Here is a 19277-nt window from a genome sequence, read left to right as displayed (position 1 = left end):
TGTGACCAGAAAGGATTGTCTGAGAAATGACTAGTAAGGGGAACAGTGAAAGTTATGAACTTAGGAGCAAAGATACAGGAGGCAAGGTTGAGATGATTTGGTCATGTGATGAGAAAGAGGAACAGTATGTGGGAAGAAAGGTCATGCAGATGGATGTGCAGGGGAGGAGGAAGCGCAGACGGCCAAAGAAGAGATGGAGGGAAATGGTGGAGGAGGACTTGAGGATGAACGTGGATGTGGCTACAGCCCAAGACAGGAGGTTGTGGAGGAGACTCACCACAAACAGCAACCCTACTTAAGTGGGAAAAGCTGCAGAAGAAGAAGTATAACTACATTAAACACATCTCTACAGTCCTCTTATATTAAGGTTTTCTTGTGTTAGGGTTCTGCCATCATGTTCTGAATGCTATATAGGTTGTATACGGGTCCTCCAGATTTTTGGAATTACTAATCCCCACAGATCAACAAGGCCATCATAGTAGACAGACAAGACAATGAAACAATGCTGAGAATATCGGAAACAACAGCCATAAAGTGTGACGCGAACTCTATCAACATACACAGGCCTTACATAATCTCCGAAGTTTGGAAGCTTCACAACATAATATTGAGGTCACAAACCCGACCAATAGGCGATAACACAAACACTTCAAAAGCAGAAGCACCTACCCGACCTGACATAGCATCCACTTCCTCCATGTGTTCAGACGACGACCAAGAATAGTCAAAACAGACCGCACCCCGTCAACCCCTTTCCCCCCTCAAAAAATCAGTTGCTGTTTTCAACCCCTTTCACCCTTTCCCAACTCGTATAAATATAAAAAAAACGCTCTGCCCATCCCTTATAATGTATATATACGTTATTCAAAAAAACCTGGGTTTTTTCCATTTGTATTTCAATTCTCCCACTTGCCAAAATCCTTCCCACCCACCCCCGCCACACACACACATGCAGTAGTTTGGACAACGCGAAAGAAGAAGAGCCACAACACCCAGAAAAAGGTCATCATCAAATTCCTGCCATGTACCCTCAAGGGGTGTACAGAATATGATAGTACTACATGAAAAAAATTACTTCATTATTAATTTCCTATCTACAATTTTCCTCCAAATCAGTCTGTTACTTGTCAAGACTCCAACATTATCAGATCTTATATTTCTATCGTCTAAAGCACTTTGTACCGTATCAATCCACCTATATCTTGGTCTTCCTCTGGGTCGTTTTGCTGCCAACCTGGCAGAGAACACTTGTTTTGCTAATCTTTCCTCGCCAATTCTGTTTAAGTGACCATACCACCTGAGATTAGCTCTGCTAACACATTCCTGGGAGGGTGCTTAAGGGTCAAAGCTGTATAACTGAGAAGAGACCGCCACATAGCCTTTAAAGGAATGCGGAGAACCGACCAGGGCTTCTGACATAATGTCCAATCCTCACCTTCTCATGGTGCACCCTGTTGGGTATCTATTTTGATACTGAACGAACGAGGATGGGCTGGCAATTTAGGATTTAGCCAACCAAATTGTATTCTTATTGGATAAACCAAAATAAAAAATGATGGTACAACATGACAAAATTTCATGCCGGCTGGTGCATCGCCCGGTTAAACAAGGCCCCCGTTGTTTTCGGCAGGGAACCAGGGCGAACAGCGAGAAGTCAGCTACTGGAACAAATCTGAAAACAAACCCCAACTCAACATCACCAGAGTTAAAGATCAGTACTATCAACGTAAGAAGTCCAAATGGCAAAGAAATGGAGCTAGCTGAGGAATTAGATAAGTACCAGATCGACATAATAGGGGTGACTGAAACAAAAAAGACCAAAACTGGTGAGATCTTTCTGAGCAATAAATACAAAATGTTATATTCCGGCAATGGCAATCAAGGAAAAGAAGCATTGAAAAGAAAATATTGGCATCAATGGCAATATCATGTTAAAAACGAGGATATTAGGAAAGAACTTGACATTGTCAGCATCCAGGAATGCGTTAGCAGAGCTAATCTCAGGTGGTATGGTTACTTAAATAGAATGGGAGAGGAAAGATTAGCAAAACAAGTGTTCTCTGCCAGATTGGCAGGAAAACGACCCAGAGTAAAACCAAGATATAGGTGGATTGATACGGTACAAAGTGCCTTAGACAATAGAAATATGAGATCTGATAATGTTGGAGTCTTGACGAGTAACAGACTGATTTGGAGGAAAATTGTAGATAGGAAGTTAGTAATGATGTAATTTTTTCATGTAGTACTGTCACATCCTGTACACCCCTTGAGGGAACATGGCAGGAATCTGATGATGATGACACATTCCTGGATGCTGACAATGTCAAGTTGTTTCCTAATATCCTCGTTTTTGATATGATACTGCCATCGATGCCATCTGTTCACGCCTATAATCTTTCTCAGGACTCTCATATCTGTGGTCTCTAGTCTTTGGTCAAGTGTTTTACTTCTGACCCAGCTCTCAGATCCATAAGTTAAAACTGGTTTGAACACTGTCTTGTATACAGCTAATTTAGTGTTCCGTCTAATTTCTCTCTTATTCCATTTGAATTTATTCAATTGACTTCCCACCATACCAGCTTTGCTGATTCTGTTGTCTATTTCTATATTTAATTTACCATCTTCAGCAAAAATAGTGCATAAATAGCTGAAATGTTTTACTTGTTCCACAGGTTCTCCATTCACAACACAGTTGACATTTTCAATGATTCTGCCTATTTTCATTGTCTTTGTCTTTTTATTGCTGACCTTCATACCATATCTATTACAACAGCTATTCAATTTAGTCAGAGAATCTTGCAGACTTGTAGCGGATTTATTTAGAAGTATAACACATCATCCGCATAAAGCAAAGAGCTGACATTAACATCTCCAATTTTGATATCATGTTTAATACCACTTTCCTTCATAATGTGATCCATATAGATAATGAATAACAGAGGGGATAATGTACATCCTTGTCTCACACCAGATTTAACATTAAACCATCTTCCTGTACTTCCTTCAATTCTAACTGCTGACTTACAACTCAAATAAAGACTAAGTATTGCTTGATATAATGCCCCATTGACACCATATAACTGCAGTGAATTGAGTAGCTTCTCTCTTGGCACCTTGTCATCTGCCTTTTCCAAATCGACAAAACTTAAATACAGATCTTTGTTATATTCCCATGCTTTCTCGACTATTTGTCGTAAAGTGAAGATCTGATTCTGCAGCCTCTATTTGGCCTGAATCCAGCTTGTTCTTCACCAAGCTTTTCTTCCACAATTCTTCTCAACCGTTTCTCAAGTATACTTGCATAGATCTTGCCAGGAACACTCAGTAGGGAAATACCTCTGTAATTCTCACATGCAATTTTATTTCTCTTTTTATATATGGGTACTATGAGAGCTCTACTCCAATCATCGGGAATTCGTCCCTCTGTCCAGGCTTTCTGAACTATGCAGTGCAGCCTCTGTAAGACTCTTATACCACCATACTTCAGCATTTCTGGTTGAATATCATCTACTCCTGCTGCCTTTAAACATTTCAAGCCTTTGATGACTTTTTCTACTTCAAGTATGGATATGTATTCCTGACTGTATGCCTGGTCAGTGTTTTTTACCACTGTGCTGTCATCACTGCTTGTTTCATTTAGCAGTTTTTCAAAGTAATTACTCCATACTTCAAGGATATCTTTTCTCCCGTTTTCATGTCACCTTTATCATCTCTAATTCCTTTTACAGCACTCTTTCCTCCATTCTTAAGCTTCTTCAACAACTTCCAGAACATTTTGCCACCTTCTTGATATTTATTTTCTATATTCTTGCCAAAGTCCTCCCATGACTTTTGTTTAGCTAGTTTTACACACTGTTTAGCTTTCTTACATTTGTCTCTGTATTCTCTAAGAGCACAAGCTGACTTATTTGACAGGAACTTTTGGTATGCTTTCTTCTTTTCCTTCACTGCCTCTTTAACTTCCTGTGTCCACCAGGGAGTTCTGATTTTTTTTTCCTTACAGATAACCTCACCACATGCCTCTCTGGCAGAATCAATCAATGTTTTCTTCAGAGTTTGCCACTGAATCTCCAAGGTTTGATTCCTGTTCTCAAACTCTTTCATTTTTTCTTCAATAATCTTTGTGTATTTTAGTCTACAGCTCACATTTGAGAGCTGCTCAACTTTTATTCGCTTTAAAACTTTCTTACATGTTATTCTTTTCAATATGAAATTCAATTTTATCCTGATCAAGACTAAATAGTGATCACTTCCAATTTCAAATCCTCTGTACACTCTGGTGTCCTGCACCAGGGAGAAAGCATCACTATCAACAATAACATAGTCAATGAGACTTTTCTTATTCCTAGCCTCTTCTCTCCATGTGAATTTGTGCACATTTTTTGTTGGAACATGGTGTTAGTAATATCCAGTCCATGTCCTGAGATTGGCAAGAATATAGAAAATAAATATCAAGAAGGTGGCAAAATGTTCTGGAAGTTGTTGAAGAAGCTTAAGAATGGAGGAAAGAGTGCTGTAAAAGGAATTAGAGATGATAAACTCAACCGTTAGAGAAACTCAACCGTTTCTCAAGTATACTTGCATAGATCTTGCCAGGAACACTCAGTAGGGAAATACCTCTGTAATTCTCACATGCAATTTTATTTCTCTTTTTATATATGGGTACTATGAGAGCTCTACTCCAATCATCGGGAATTCGTCCCTCTGTCCAGGCTTTCTGAACTATGCAGTGCAGCCTCTGTAAGACTCTTATACCACCATACTTCAGCATTTCTGGTTGAATATCATCTACTCCTGCTGCCTTTAAACATTTCAAGCCTTTGATGACTTTTTCTACTTCAAGTATGGATATGTATTCCTGACTGTATGCCTGGTCAGTGTTTTTTACCACTGTGCTGTCATCACTGCTTGTTTCATTTAGCAGTTTTTCAAAGTAATTACTCCATACTTCAAGGATATCTTTTCTCCCGTTTTCATGTCACCTTTATCATCTCTAATTCCTTTTACAGCACTCTTTCCTCCATTCTTAAGCTTCTTCAACAACTTCCAGAACATTTTGCCACCTTCTTGATATTTATTTTCTATATTCTTGCCAAAGTCCTCCCATGACTTTTGTTTAGCTAGTTTTACACACTGTTTAGCTTTCTTACATTTGTCTCTGTATTCTCTAAGAGCACAAGCTGACTTATTTGACAGGAACTTTTGGTATGCTTTCTTCTTTTCCTTCACTGCCTCTTTAACTTCCTGTGTCCACCAGGGAGTTCTGATTTTTTTTTCCTTACAGACAACCTCACCACATGCCTCTCTGGCAGAATCAATCAATGTTTTCTTCAGAGTTTGCCACTGAATCTCCAAGGTTTGATTCCTGTTCTCAAACTCTTTCATTTTTTCTTCAATAATCTTTGTGTATTTTAGTCTACAGCTCACATTTGAGAGCTGCTCAACTTTTATTCGCTTTAAAACTTTCTTACATGTTATTCTTTTCAATATGAAATTCAATTTTATCCTGATCAAGACTAAATAGTGATCACTTCCAATTTCAAATCCTCTGTACACTCTGGTGTCCTGCACCAGGGAGAAAGCATCACTATCAACAATAACATAGTCAATGAGACTTTTCTTATTCCTAGCCTCTTCTCTCCATGTGAATTTGTGCACATTTTTTGTTGGAACATGGTGTTAGTAATATCCAGTCCATGTCCTGAGCAGAAATCCAACAGATATTTGCCATTATTATTAGCTTTGCTCTTTTCTCCATATTTTCCCAAAATATTTTTGTATGTCTCACAATCATTTCCTACTCTGCTATTTAGATCCCCAACAAGGACCAACTTTTCCTTTGTCATTGTGTCAGTTGCTTTTTCTAAAGCCTCAAAAAAACTCCTCCACTTCTACCTTAGAACCTTCTGTGGGATCATAGACACAAATAAGTCTCATTGTCCAGTTCCCCATTCTCATATTTGCCCACATTACTCTACTTGAAACTGACTGCCATTCAAGAAGGTTAGCCTCGTATTTTGTGTTGAATACTATGGCTACTTTTTCTTTTCCTTGCCTGAATATAACATTTTGTATTTATTGCTCAGAAAGATCTCACCAGTTTTGGTCTTTTTTGTTTCAGTCACCCCTATTATATCGATCTGGTACTTATCTAATTCCTCAGCTAGCTCCATTTCTTTGCCATTCAGGCTTCTTACATTGATAGTACCGATCTTTAACTCTGGTGATGTTGAGTTGGGGTTTGTTTTCAGATTTGTTCCAGTAGCTGACTTTTCACTGTTCGCCCTGGTTCCCCGGCGAAAACAACGGGGGCCTTGTTTAACCGTGCGACGCCTCAGCCGGCATGAAATTCTGTCATGTTGTACCATCATTTTTTATTTTGGTATGTGCAAATTTCTTGTCCTTTATGCAACATATATTTATTGATAAATATACACCTACAATGCCCTAAAAATCCGTGAGAAAAGAGCCAATGGCATTTAAACTGGGGCACTCCTAAACAGAAGCAAGAAAATAGCCGTAAATATAATAGTTTGTTAAGAGGAGTAACATGGGAGTTTTCCCAGAAATAATATCCACTAATCCATCATTCTTGTTTAGATTCAGATGATGTTTCAGTATCTCACAAGCTTCCTTGAACTTTCTTTGGTGCAATGTCCAGTTGATTCTGTGGCATGTTTGAAGTGCATGGTCTGACAGGCCTGTTTTACCATAGTGGAGAAATTTAATGTGGCGTTTGTGTTCGAATTTTCTTATTGGGATGGTGTGCCCTGTTTCCCCTACATAGGTAGTTTATAGGCACACTGAATTTTATTTTGTTAACCTGTTAGGGTTCTGCCATCGTGTTCTGAATGCTATATAGATTGTACATGGGTCCTCCAGATTTTTGGAATTACTAATCCATCATTCTTGTTTAGATTCAGATGATGTTTCAGCATCTCACAAGCTTCCTTGAACTTTCTTTCAAACCAGGTTTTGGTGCGGTGTCCAGTTGATTCTGTGGTTTGAAGTGTATGGTCTGACAGGCCTGTTTTACCATAGTGGAGAAATTTAATGTGGCGTCTGTGTTTGAATTTTCTTATTGGGATTGTGTGCCCTGTTTCCTTTACATAGGGTAGATTATAGGCGCACTAAATTTTATTTTGTAAACCCCTGGGTGGGCAAAGTAGGGAAGGGAATCTTTGCATGAGCTGGGTATACTTTTTAATTTTGCAGGAAGGTTACCTTAATGTTTATTTCATAGCGATCTATTTTTTTTTTTATGTTGTTGTAGCCATTTTTTTTTTATAAATGTTTGGCTGACAATTTCATATTCCTTCTTCATCAAAGCAAATTGCTAGGGCTCTATGGTTGCAGGTGCTGATAACCAGTGGTGAGCTATGGAAATTTTAACAAAGGGCTCACATCGTCAAGCAAAAAAAAGCCGTATTTCACACAAAAATGTTTATTAATACAGCTTATGCACAAATGCCAATCAAAAAGTATGAGAGGACAATCAACCTGTAAAGGCTATCATTTTTAAATAAATCTTTCATGATCTAAATATGAAATATTTACACAGTCATTTGTGCTAATTTATCTTACATAAGAAAAACATTTTTTAACTATCAAAATGTAATAAGAATAAAATCTTTTATAATTGCACATATGAAATAGTCCGCATTTTTTATAAACAAAATAAATTTCTTTTGTTTGCGATAGAAGTTTTTATGACAATCTATAAATAATAAATAAATATTATCTAAACACAATAATATTGAAGTATATTTCTCTTTTGCTTTTATACTTCAAGTGATAATCAACGATACCAATCAAGGGGCATTATTTTATAGTCCTGTTTATTTATATGCGATTACCAAAAGTGAATTCTTATTTGTAAAATGGTAGTAACAGTAACTATAATATTTTATTTAATAAAATCACTTTGTTAGGTTATCGTATGAGTTTTTCGCTTAATATATTTCAAAAATTATGTTGTTGTTTTTTTTTTTTGAAAAAATAAAAAAGTAAACAAGAAGAACAGAAGAACACGGGGCTCACAAATTTGAGAAAAGTTTAACAAAGGGCTCGGGCGAGCCCCTTATAGCTCACCACTGCTGATAACCCCTAGTTTTCGTGTCAGATGGTGGTATGAATTTTTGTGTATGTATTGGACTGTGTGTGTAGGTTTGCAGTAGACCGTGAATGAAAGACAGCCTGAGGGAAGACATGCGACAAGTGTGTACAGAAAAAGTCTGTTTTATTTTTTTTTCCACTAGAGGTCAGGGCAGGGTAAACAATTAACAAAGCATTCAGATTTATATTACTTTTGTGTAGTGTCATGTAGCTTGTGTCCTGTGCATCTGTATGTTTTACTGATAATGACCTTGATACAGAGGTCGAAACATCAAGTGTTCATAATTATAAGAATTTACTCCAACAAGTGTTTTTGTCTTCATAAATTCTTTACAATGAATGTTGACCACCATGTAACCTTAAAAGATAGCATCTGTACCAATAAACATTCTACAGATAATAATAAAAAAAAAGCTTAAATGACTATTAATAACATGATAAAAACTTACCTACTGAGAACTGCCTGTATCTTTGACTTTTCTTGCTGCAATAAAATGAGAAATCTTTAAATACATTGATGAAAAAATGTTTTCAATGAATTATTTAACTATATACAGAGTTAATCATAAGCAGCACTAATTAAATTTTGTTTTGCAGCAGAAAATTTGATAATACTCCACTGTATATGGATAGAATTGAGAACCGACCAGGGCTTCTGACCTAATATCCAATCCTCACCTTCTCGTGGTGCACCCTGTTGGGTATCTACTTGGATACTGAACAGAAGAGGATGGGCTGGCAATTTGGGATTTAGCCGACCAAATTGCATTCTTATTGGTTAAACCAGAATATAGAATGATGGTACAACATGACAAAATTTCATACCGGCTGGGCGTCGCACGGTTAAACAAGGCCCCCGTTGTTTTCGCCGGGGAACCAGGGCGAACAGCGAAAAGTCAGCTACTGGAACAAATCTAAAAATAAACCCCAACTCAACATCACCAGAGTTAAAGATCGGTACTATCAACGTAAGAAGCCTGAATAGCAAAGAAAAGGAGCTAGCTGAGGAATTAGATAAGTACCAGATCGACATAATAGGGGTGACTGAAACAAAAAAGACCAAAACTGGTGAGATCTTTCTGAGCAATAAATACAAAATGTTATATTCAGGCAATGACAATCAAGGAAAAAAAGGAGTAGCCATAGTATTCAACACAAATTACGAGGCTAATCTTCTTGAATGGCAGTCAGTCTCAAGTAGAGTAATGTGGGCAAATATGAGAATGGGGAACTGGACAACGAGACTTATTTGTGCCTATGGTCCCACAGAAGGTTCTACTAAGGTAGAAGTGGAGGAATTTTTTGAGGCTTTAGAAAAAGCAACTGACACAATGAAAAAGGAAAATTTGGTCCTTGTTGGGAATCTAAATAGCAGAGTAGGAAATGATTGTGAGACATACAAAAATATTTTGGGAAAATTTGGAGAAAAGAGCAAAGCTAATAATAATGGCAAATATCTGTTGGATTTCTGCTCAGGACATGGACTGGATATTACTAACACCATGTTCTAACATAAAAATGTGCACAAATTCACATGGAGAGAAGAGGCTAGGAATAAGAAAAGTCTCATTGACTATGTTATTGTTCATAGTGATGTTTTCTCCCTGGTGCAGGACACCAGAGTGTACAGTGGATTTGAAATTGGAAGTGATCACTATTTAGTCTTGAGCAGGATAAAATTGAATTTAATATTGAAAAGAATAACATGTAAGAAAGTTTTAAAGCGAATAAAAGTTGAGCAGCTCTTAGATGTGAACTGTAGACTAAAATACACAAAGATTAATGAAGAAAAAATGAAAGAGTTTGAGAACAGGAATCAAACCTTGGAGATTCAGTGGCAAACTCTGAAGAAAACATTGATGGATTCTGCCAGAGAGGCATGTGGTGAGGTTGTCTGTAAGGATAAAAAATCAGAACTCCCTGGTGGACACAGGAAGTTAAAGAGGCAGTGAAGGAAAAGAAGAAAACATATCAAAAGTTCCTGTCAAATAAGTCAGCTTGTGCTCTTAGAGAATATAGAGACAAATGCAAGAATGCTAAACACTGTGTAAAACTAGCTAAACAAAAGTCATGGAAGGACTTTGGCAAGAATATAGAAAATAAATATCAAGAAGGTGGCAAAATATTCTGGAGGTTGTTGAAGAAGCTTAAGAATGGAGGAAAGAGTGCTGTAAAAGGAATAAGAGATGATAAAGGTGACATGAAAATGGGAGAAAAAGATATCCTTGAAGTATGGAGTAATTACTTTGAAAAATTGTTAAATGAAACAAGCAGTGATGACAACACAGTGGTAAAAAACACTGACCAGGCATGAAGTCAGGAATATATATCCATACTTGAAGTAGAAAAAGTCATCAAAGGCTTGAAATGTGGAAAGGCAGCAGGAGTAGATGATATTCGACCAGAAATGCTGAAGTATGGTGGTATAAGAGTCTTACAGAGGCTGCACTGCATTGTTCAGAAAGCCTGGATAGAGGGACGAATTCCTGATGATTGGAGTAGAGCTCTCATAGTACCCATATAGAAAAAGGGAAATAAAACTGCAAGTGAGAATTACAGAGGTATTTCCCTACTGAGTGTTCCTGGCAAGATCTATGCAAGTATACTTGAAAAACGGTTGAGAAGAATTGTGGAAGAAAAGCTTGGTGAAGAACAAGCTGGATTCAGGCCAAATAGAGGCTGTCAGGATCAGATCTTCACTTTACGACAAATAGTCGAGAAAGCATGGGAATATAACAAAGATCTGTATTTAAGTTTTGTCGATTTGGAAAAGGCATATGACAAGGTGCCAAGAGAGAAGCTATTCAATACGCTGCAGTTATATGGTGTCAATGGGGCATTATATCATGCAATACTTAGTCTTTATTTGAGTTGTGAGTCAGCAGTTAGAATTGAAGGGAAGTACAGGAAGATGGTTTAATGTTAAATCTGGTGTGAGACAAGGATGTACATTATCCCCTCTGTTATTCATTATCTATATGGATCACATTATGAAGGAATGTGGTATTAAACATGATATCAAAACTGGAGATGTTAATGTCAGCTCTTTGCTTTATGCAGACGATGTTATACTTCTAAATAAATCTGCTACAAGTCTGCAAGATTCTCTGACAAAATTGAATAGCTGTTGTAATAGATATGGTATGAAGGTCAGCAATAAAAAGACACTGAAAATAGGCAGAATCATTGAAAATGTCAACTGTGTTGTGAATGGAGAACCTGTGGATCAAGTAAAACATTTCAGCTATTTAGGCACGATTTTTACTGAAGATGGTAAATTAAATATAGAAATAGACAACAGAATCAGCAAAGCTGGTATCGTGGGAAGTCAATTGAATAAATTCAAATCGAATAAGAGAGAAATTAGACGGAACACTAAATTAGCTGTATACAAGACAGTGTTCAAACCAGTTTTAACTTATGGATCTGAGAGCTAGGTCAGAAGTTAAACACTTGACCAAAGACTAGAGACCACAGATATGAGAGTCCTGAGAAAGATTATAGGCGTGAACAGATGGCATGAATGGCAATATCATATTAAAAACGAGGCTATTAGGAAAGAACTTGACATTGTCAGCATCCAGGAATGCGTTAGCAGAGCTAATCTCAGGTAGTATGGTCACTTAAACAGAATGAGCGAGGAAAGATTAGCAAAACAAGTGTTCTCTGCCAGGTTGGCAGCAAAACGACCCAGAGGAAGACCAAGATATAGGTGGATTGATACGGTACAAAGTGCTTTAGATGATAGAAATATAAGATCTGATAATGTTGGAGTCTTGACAAGTAACAGACTGATTTGGAGGAAAATTGTAGATGGGAAATTAATAATGATGTAATTTTTTTCATGTAGTACTATCATATCCTGTACACCCCTTGAGGGTACATGGCAGGAATTTGATGATGATGATGATATTTCAGTGCTAAATGACATGAGTAAAACATCTGTCGTCGTGTGGACAGCAGCAAGATAAGTAAATTTTATGTTTAAATGCATGCCGATAAATATTTGTTATGTCCATACAATTCTGAATGATATGTTAACAATGTGTAATGCAGTGTTTAGATAAATTGCTTAGGCAATATTATCATAACTTCATCGTTTTTGTTAGCACAGTGATACAACATTGCAGTGAAAGGCAAATCATTGCACAGGTCTGCATGGAATACAAAGTAAATAGCATAGAATTCTGAAAAATGATACAGTGCTATGAATGTAGTATGTATGCATGGGAAGATATGGATATTTATGTAGACAGGCTAAATAAGAGAAAATAATGAGTGTTGGTATGTAGAAAATGCAATATCCTGATGGATCATTAGGCTATGGACATTGGACAATGTTATTCACATTTTGTAATATAGTGACAGCAGAACTGGGTAAAGGCAATGGTTACACCATGATACTGCTTGACTTTGCCAAGGCATTTGACAGAATACCACATAGAAAACTATTACAAAAACTGGACAGGATGGAAATGGATATGAGGCTAGTAGCATGGATAGGGGAATGGCTGACAGACCACCAGAGAGTAGATATAGTGAAGTGGAGTATAGAAGAATGGTGGTGACTAGTGGAGTACCTCAGGGTTCGGTACTAGGGCCACTACTCTTTAATTTGTATATCTATGACATAGGGAAAGATTTAAAAGGGGGATATTCAGTTGTTTTCTGATGACGCAAAACTTGGGCAAGCAATAGTTGATAAAAGTGATGTAGATATCATGCAGGATGATTTAAATAAATTGGCATTGTGAACAAAGGATAATGATTGTGAATTTAATGTTGCAAAATGTAAGGTTATGCACTTCAGGTTTAAAAAGTTGCATAATGATGTATTGATGGCATTGGTTTGCAGGAAATTGATGAGGCTAGGGACATGGGAATAATGGTGGAAAAAGGGTTAAAGTTCAGAAGACATATTGCAAAAGTTGGTAAAATAGCTTAACTTAACAAATTATGTGGATGTTGAAAAACACGCTAACAAGTAAAGATAAGTTATTATTCCTCTTTATAAGGCTATGATTCAGCCACATATTGACTAATGTGAATAGATTAGTACTAGAGCTGTGGCATAAACTGAATAGGAATTCAGTTAATAAACTGAATTCTGAAATAGGAACTGATGGGATATCAGCACAGATGCTAAAAGAGTGTTCAGCTAAACTGGCTATTCCCTTGACCCAGCCATATAACTGAGTCTCAGAACAGGGAAGATTCCACAGGAGTGGAAATAATGTATGGTAATCTCATTGCACAAGGGTGGTGCAAAGACTGATGTATCTAACTATCGACGACCAATCAGTATCTCAATGGTGGTGGTGAAGATTTTGGAAAAGTTGTTTAGGCCTCACATTTACAATTAGGTTAACAGAAACTTTACTTTGCAATGAGCAACATGGGTTTACTAAAGGAAGATCATGTTTTAGCAACTTGCTCACATTCTATAACAATGTTACTGTTATCGCTAAAGCTCGAAAGCCATTAATGTGCACATTACCTAGCTAATCTGCAGATTAACTGATTTGCTCCGTTAACGTGCAGAATCAAGAGTTTTCCGCATTTTACCTAGGTAATGTGCACATTAACGGCTTCCGTATCATTAAAGTTCAAAAGTTTGTTTCTCTCATTTCCTTTCCCTACTCCTTCCCCCCCTCTCCCCCCACTTTTAGTTTGGTTTCGCCAGTGTCATGTTTTGCAAATTCATTTCTTTAATTGTAATAATATTTTAAACCGTTTGATTTAAATAGTTTTTTAATTGTTTTTTATAGTTTTTTAATTTATTGATGATTGATTCTATCAACTAATTTGTTGATTGTTTGATTGTATTAACTTGATTCTTTAGATATCGAAAAATAAATAAATAACATTATGTTAATTTAAGTGTACAGAAACATTGCTGTTGTTCCAGCAAAGATCTTATTTTCACTTTAACGAGTGCCTAGTAGGTAATGCAGATTATCTAGGTAATTTGAGAAAAGAAACAATTTTCCACATGTTAATGGATCCCCCTAGTTAATCTGCACAATACCTAGATAATCTGAAGAATAACTGATTTCTGCACTTTAGCGGTAACATTACTATTGAACTAGACAAGGGGAATGGATACACCATGAAACTTTTGGATTTTGCTAAAGCTTTTGACAGAATACAGCATGGTAGACTGTTGCATAAATTGGAGAATATGGGTTTAGATTATAGAATATTAGTATGGATAAGAGGATGGTTGACTGACAGATATCAAAAAGTGGTATATGGTGGATGTGAGTCTGAGATGTCTGGATGTGATGTAAAGGTAGTACTGTCCATAACCAATACAATGATTAATAAAAAAAAAAATTTTAAATAATCAGTGGTGTACCACAATAATCGGTGCTTGGTCCACTGTTATTCAATCTATACGTTAAATGACATTGAGATGGATTTGACATGTGACATACAGCTATTTGCTGATGATGCAAAGATAGATAGTGTAATTAGTAGTGCTGCTGATATGTGGTACTTGCAGAATGATTTGAATAGGCTGGAATAATAGGCATGTGAAAATGGCTGTCATTTCAATGTTATTAAATGTAAAATCATGAGCTTTGATGTAATTAAATATCCAATTATACTTTGTATTATATACAACTATACATTATATTATACTGGTAGGGTTATGCTTGAAGAAACTGATAAGGCTAGAGATCTTGGAGTTTTAGTAGACAGGAAGTTGAAGTTCAAGGGTCATATAGCAAAAATTATAAATACAACTCAGAGAATAATGGCAATGCTGAAACAAACCTTGACATGTAAAGATAAGGAAGTCATTTTGCCTCTTTACAAGGACTTGATAAGATCTCACTTTGACTACTGCATGCAGGTCTGGTCTCCTGGTTTCCGTGGCGATTCTGATACAATGGAGAGAGTGCAAAGGAGAGTATCAAAAATGATATTAGGATTGTGAAATACTGATTATGAAGACAGATTGAGAAATTTGTAGGCTGCTGACTAGCAAACAGGAGAAGAGGGGTGATATGATTGAGACTTACAAACATCTGACAGGGTTATATAGAATTTCAGTAGATGGAATTTTTCATTTTATGGAGAGTGGGGAAAGGATGTGAGGGCATCCATGGAAGTTGAAAATGAATACTGTCAAGAAAGGGGTTAGGGCTAGATTTTTCTCTTATAGAGTAGTGATTGATTGGAATGGATTGCCATTGGATGTTGTATGTGCAAGTAGCATGAATGAATTCAAGAGCAGGTATGACGGCCGGAGTGAATAGTATGATCTCCCTCAATGTGCTCCTGACTCTCTGGAGGTCTTCTTAATAATAATAAATATAGCTATGGAAGTAAAAAAATTAATGATTCATATGACCAGATTCCCATGTACTATGCATACTTTATTAGGAATAAAGTTACTTTTCAGTGTAAAAACATAGTAGCAGAATTTTTTTTTAATACATAAACTGGCATTAATGGAACCATTGTTACAATGATAGTCCATACTATGCTGAGATGTCACACATCTGTCATAACCTAGTTCTGTGAATTTTAGGTTTTTCATGAAGGCTAACCACAGATGGTTTAGAACAAGGTCTTGATTTTTACTGCAGCAGAACAGACAGTGTCATTTCAGAGCCTTTTTTTCAACTTATGAATACAGCTATTAAGTTCAACATACAGAATTTTTTTTAGTTCTCAAACTGCCTGATGTTTTTCTTTGGTAATGTGATAAGCGAAGCCTGATCTGATATTTTATAAACATCTGACTTCTTCAGAGACAAGTGAGAGCAGATTTGTTTCCATAGGTATGAAGGTAACTCTGCAGTCATACTGTTTTAATATACCTCACATCAGAAGGACTACAGAGTAGATATGAATGAAACAACAGCTAAATGATGAATGGCATCCTTTGTATGGACATGTTGCAGTACATAGGAGGCTAATATTAAGGAAAAGTTTTATTCACTCAGTGGAACTGTTGGTTGATTCCATAAAAGCTACAAGGTCAACAATGTGGCAAGAACAATCTCCAGAGGCTATGAACTTAAACAAATCTTTGCTTTCTGGCTTACATCTAGACTGGAAAAGATGGAAGACGATGAATAGACTTCGTTCCGGAATGGGTAGATCAAAGCAGAATATGGCCAGATGGGGCCATATTCTGCTTAAACCAGAAGTACACAAACAATGACAGCTGCTCATGTGGTGAAACACAAACCATGGAACGTCTTCTGCAATGCTGCCTAATAGACAATAATAATATATGTACCCAAGAAGATTTAATGCAGTGTAATGAAACAGCTTTAAAGTATATTAGTCACTGGATGAGTGAAATTTTACATTTTATGTTTTTGCATAATATTTTATGCAAGCGGCATTTTTGTCTTTTAATCCCTATTCTATTAATGTCTATTTCTTTCAATGCATACTTTTAATCATTTATATGTATGCTCTTACATTTTCTGTAGTTCACACACGAAATAAATAAAACAAATATACCAGCTATTTTTCATAGAAGGCAAAGTGACTACACCTTCATAGCTCCACGTTTTCTTGGATGTTTGCAGGAACATTTAATGGTTTTTTGTAGCAGGTTATTAATTGTTACAGATTATGCCATTCTTTACAAACACTTTGTTTAGATAATCCATTTCTCGTTCCTTTTTTTTGTTGTTATTGTTACTATATACGGTGCATGCTCTGTCTATAAGGGCTTTCATGACACATTTCTAGACAGGGTGATGGTGAGAAATAGAATGTAAATATCTACTAGTGTTGAATTTTTTTCCTGTATAATGAGAAAGCTAAGTTGTTTTGTTTGGTGACTGAGATAAGAACATCCACAAAACGAAACATTCTGTCTTCTTCAATTTCAGCTGTAAAATGGATTTTAGTGATAGGAGATTAGGAGATTAATAATAATGTAAACTTAATTGTGTGGTGCTATCATAATAGCCTGCATACCCCTTGAGGGTGCAAAATAGGAAATTCATTATGATGATGATACTGATTAGGAATAATAATTTTTAAAAAACAGATAAAAGGAGGAAAGTAGGAAGTGTGCAAACTTTAGAATATATGCCTTGGTGTCACTATGGGTCAAATGCATTTCTCAAGTTGCGGAAAAGTTATGTATATCAAATTTAACTTATGTGCCAATTTTCTGCATTAAGACAGTATAAAGAAGACCTATCATTACCTGATAAGTGTTTATCAACTGAGATATTCGGTCAGTGCTGAATTTGCATTCTTCTAGTAGAGAGCTATATAAAAAATAAAAATTCATGATATAATTTAATAAGTGATATTACATAATTATATATTTTATGATTGCATAATTATATATATTATATAATTGCATAATTATATAATTCAATAAATTAAACATCTATTTCAAACTTACATTAAGGTTTCCTACTTACGAGTGGGAGGAAGCTGAAAAGTTCTGATAAACACCTAATATAACCACAAGAAAGAACATATAATAAAAACTTTTCTTTTAGGATACATAAGAAGACTTCTCAATTCCTTCATGGTGGTGATGATCACAACTTTTCAGCACACCTTCGTAGCTTAATTTAAAATGAACAAATGCAATAATATATGAATTTTAGAAGAAATGTTTATTGGAAGTTGCTATTACATAGGCCACCCAGAGACAGTCAAAGACAATCAATAAAAGATGAAATTCTTATTGCTCCAGTGGCCAAAAAATAAGCAAATCTATCAAGTGAACACTGGCTATTTTCAATTTCTAAACTACATTGTATATGATGGTGAACAAGAATGATCTTTGAGAGAAGTCTAGATGTTCAGTTATGGAACCTTAGCAACAATGTAAATAAAATAAAAACACAGATAACTGCTGATGTGAGAAGTAAATGTGCATGTAGGCTTAGGTGCTGGTTTAACTCATCTTCAAGTTTAATGAAATAAAGATAGGTTTAATAGTTCCAATATTTCATTTGTCACAGAGACATCATCTCGGACACAATATAAAAATTGTAATAACATACATAAGCTATAAGCAGAAGATGTCAAACTAGAAGCCTCAAGTCCTAAGAGGGTGATCTTATGAGTGATCATAGCTAGCCTTGACTGTTGGGCTGGAAGTATGGATATGTGAAATTCCACAACTATATTTAAGATTTTTTTTTAATTCTACTAATTCAAAATAAAACTAAGTCTTTGTATTTGCTGCAATGAAGCACAACAGTTTCTATTTGATTTTGTGCAAGGGACTGACCTTATTGACCATAGTTGTGATGGCAGATATATTTCATATGTTCTTCAGGGCAGATATTAGCACATCTCCCAGTTTATCCAAAGCATGACATGGAATAACCAATAAGCTGATTCCCCTATAATTCTCACATACTGTGCACTCTCCTTTCTTAGATATGGACATTATTATACTTCCAGTGAAGTCTCTGAGAAATTAACTGCTGACAGAAAATGTTCAGATCTCAGTCAAATCAGTACACTCTTCTGGCCTTGTTTTAGCAGTAATCTCATCACATCCTCATGATTAAGTTTTAATTTACTTATGGCAAATCTAACAATCTAACCTCATTGCGAAATGAGACTGATATCAAATTGGGAAGTGGAACTAATCTATTTACTAAGAATAATTGGATAATACTGTTTAAAAGATGCTCCACCCACCTTGCTATGATGGCATCTTGTTCTTTTATCTTTTCACTCCATGCTCCTTCCTCTTACATATCTTATTACTAATTTCATGCTGCATTCTTTGCCAAGTTGTTAAACCCAGAGGTTTTTATCAATTTTCAACTGTGCTTTTACTTATTTATTAATTTCCTTATACTTTATTCTTATTATTGGATACAGCTCCAGCTTCTTCATTCTCTACTTTCAGTAATTAACTGCATTGCCTTACTGGTCAAATCACTTTACTTCTAAGCCCCAAAACAGACACTAGTTTCATGCATGTCACAATCTTATAGATTATATCTTTCATAACACCTGAGAAACTCATCCTGGTAAATAACAGTATTAACACAGCTGACACTGTTATTTACCCTCTCAAAAGCTTTGACTGCAATGTGCAATTAACAAGATGGTGGTCAGATCCAATTTGTATGTTACAGTGTTCAGCATAGAACTTGCCCATTTACTATTAATTAGAACAAAATCATGTTCTTGTGGATAAC

The 19277-nt window shown here is 36.0% G+C and overlaps 1 protein-coding gene across 1 annotated transcript in view; it reads right to left on the bottom strand.

Annotated features, from left to right (window-relative positions):
* Positions 1-19277, bottom strand: part of LOC150099905 (COMM domain-containing protein 3-like) — a 92531-nt gene that overhangs the window by 54917 nt on the left and 18337 nt on the right. Inside the window, exons 3-4 of the mRNA XM_090402580.1 lie at positions 17303-17366; positions 8565-8599 (exon numbers count right to left, since the gene is read on the bottom strand). Of these exons, the coding sequence (XP_090258706.1) occupies positions 8565-8599; positions 17303-17366 (99 nt within the window). The remainder of the gene's footprint in view (positions 1-8564; positions 8600-17302; positions 17367-19277) is intronic.

This window comes from Typopeltis vanoorti, chromosome 13 (genome assembly GCF_054136105.1).
Source record: "Typopeltis vanoorti isolate ZY-2024b chromosome 13, IOZ_Tvanoo_1.0, whole genome shotgun sequence".
Taxonomy (NCBI): domain Eukaryota; kingdom Metazoa; phylum Arthropoda; class Arachnida; order Uropygi; family Thelyphonidae; genus Typopeltis; species Typopeltis vanoorti.
Note: the sequence above shows the minus strand (reverse complement) of the source record. Positions and strands in the feature narration are given on the sequence as shown.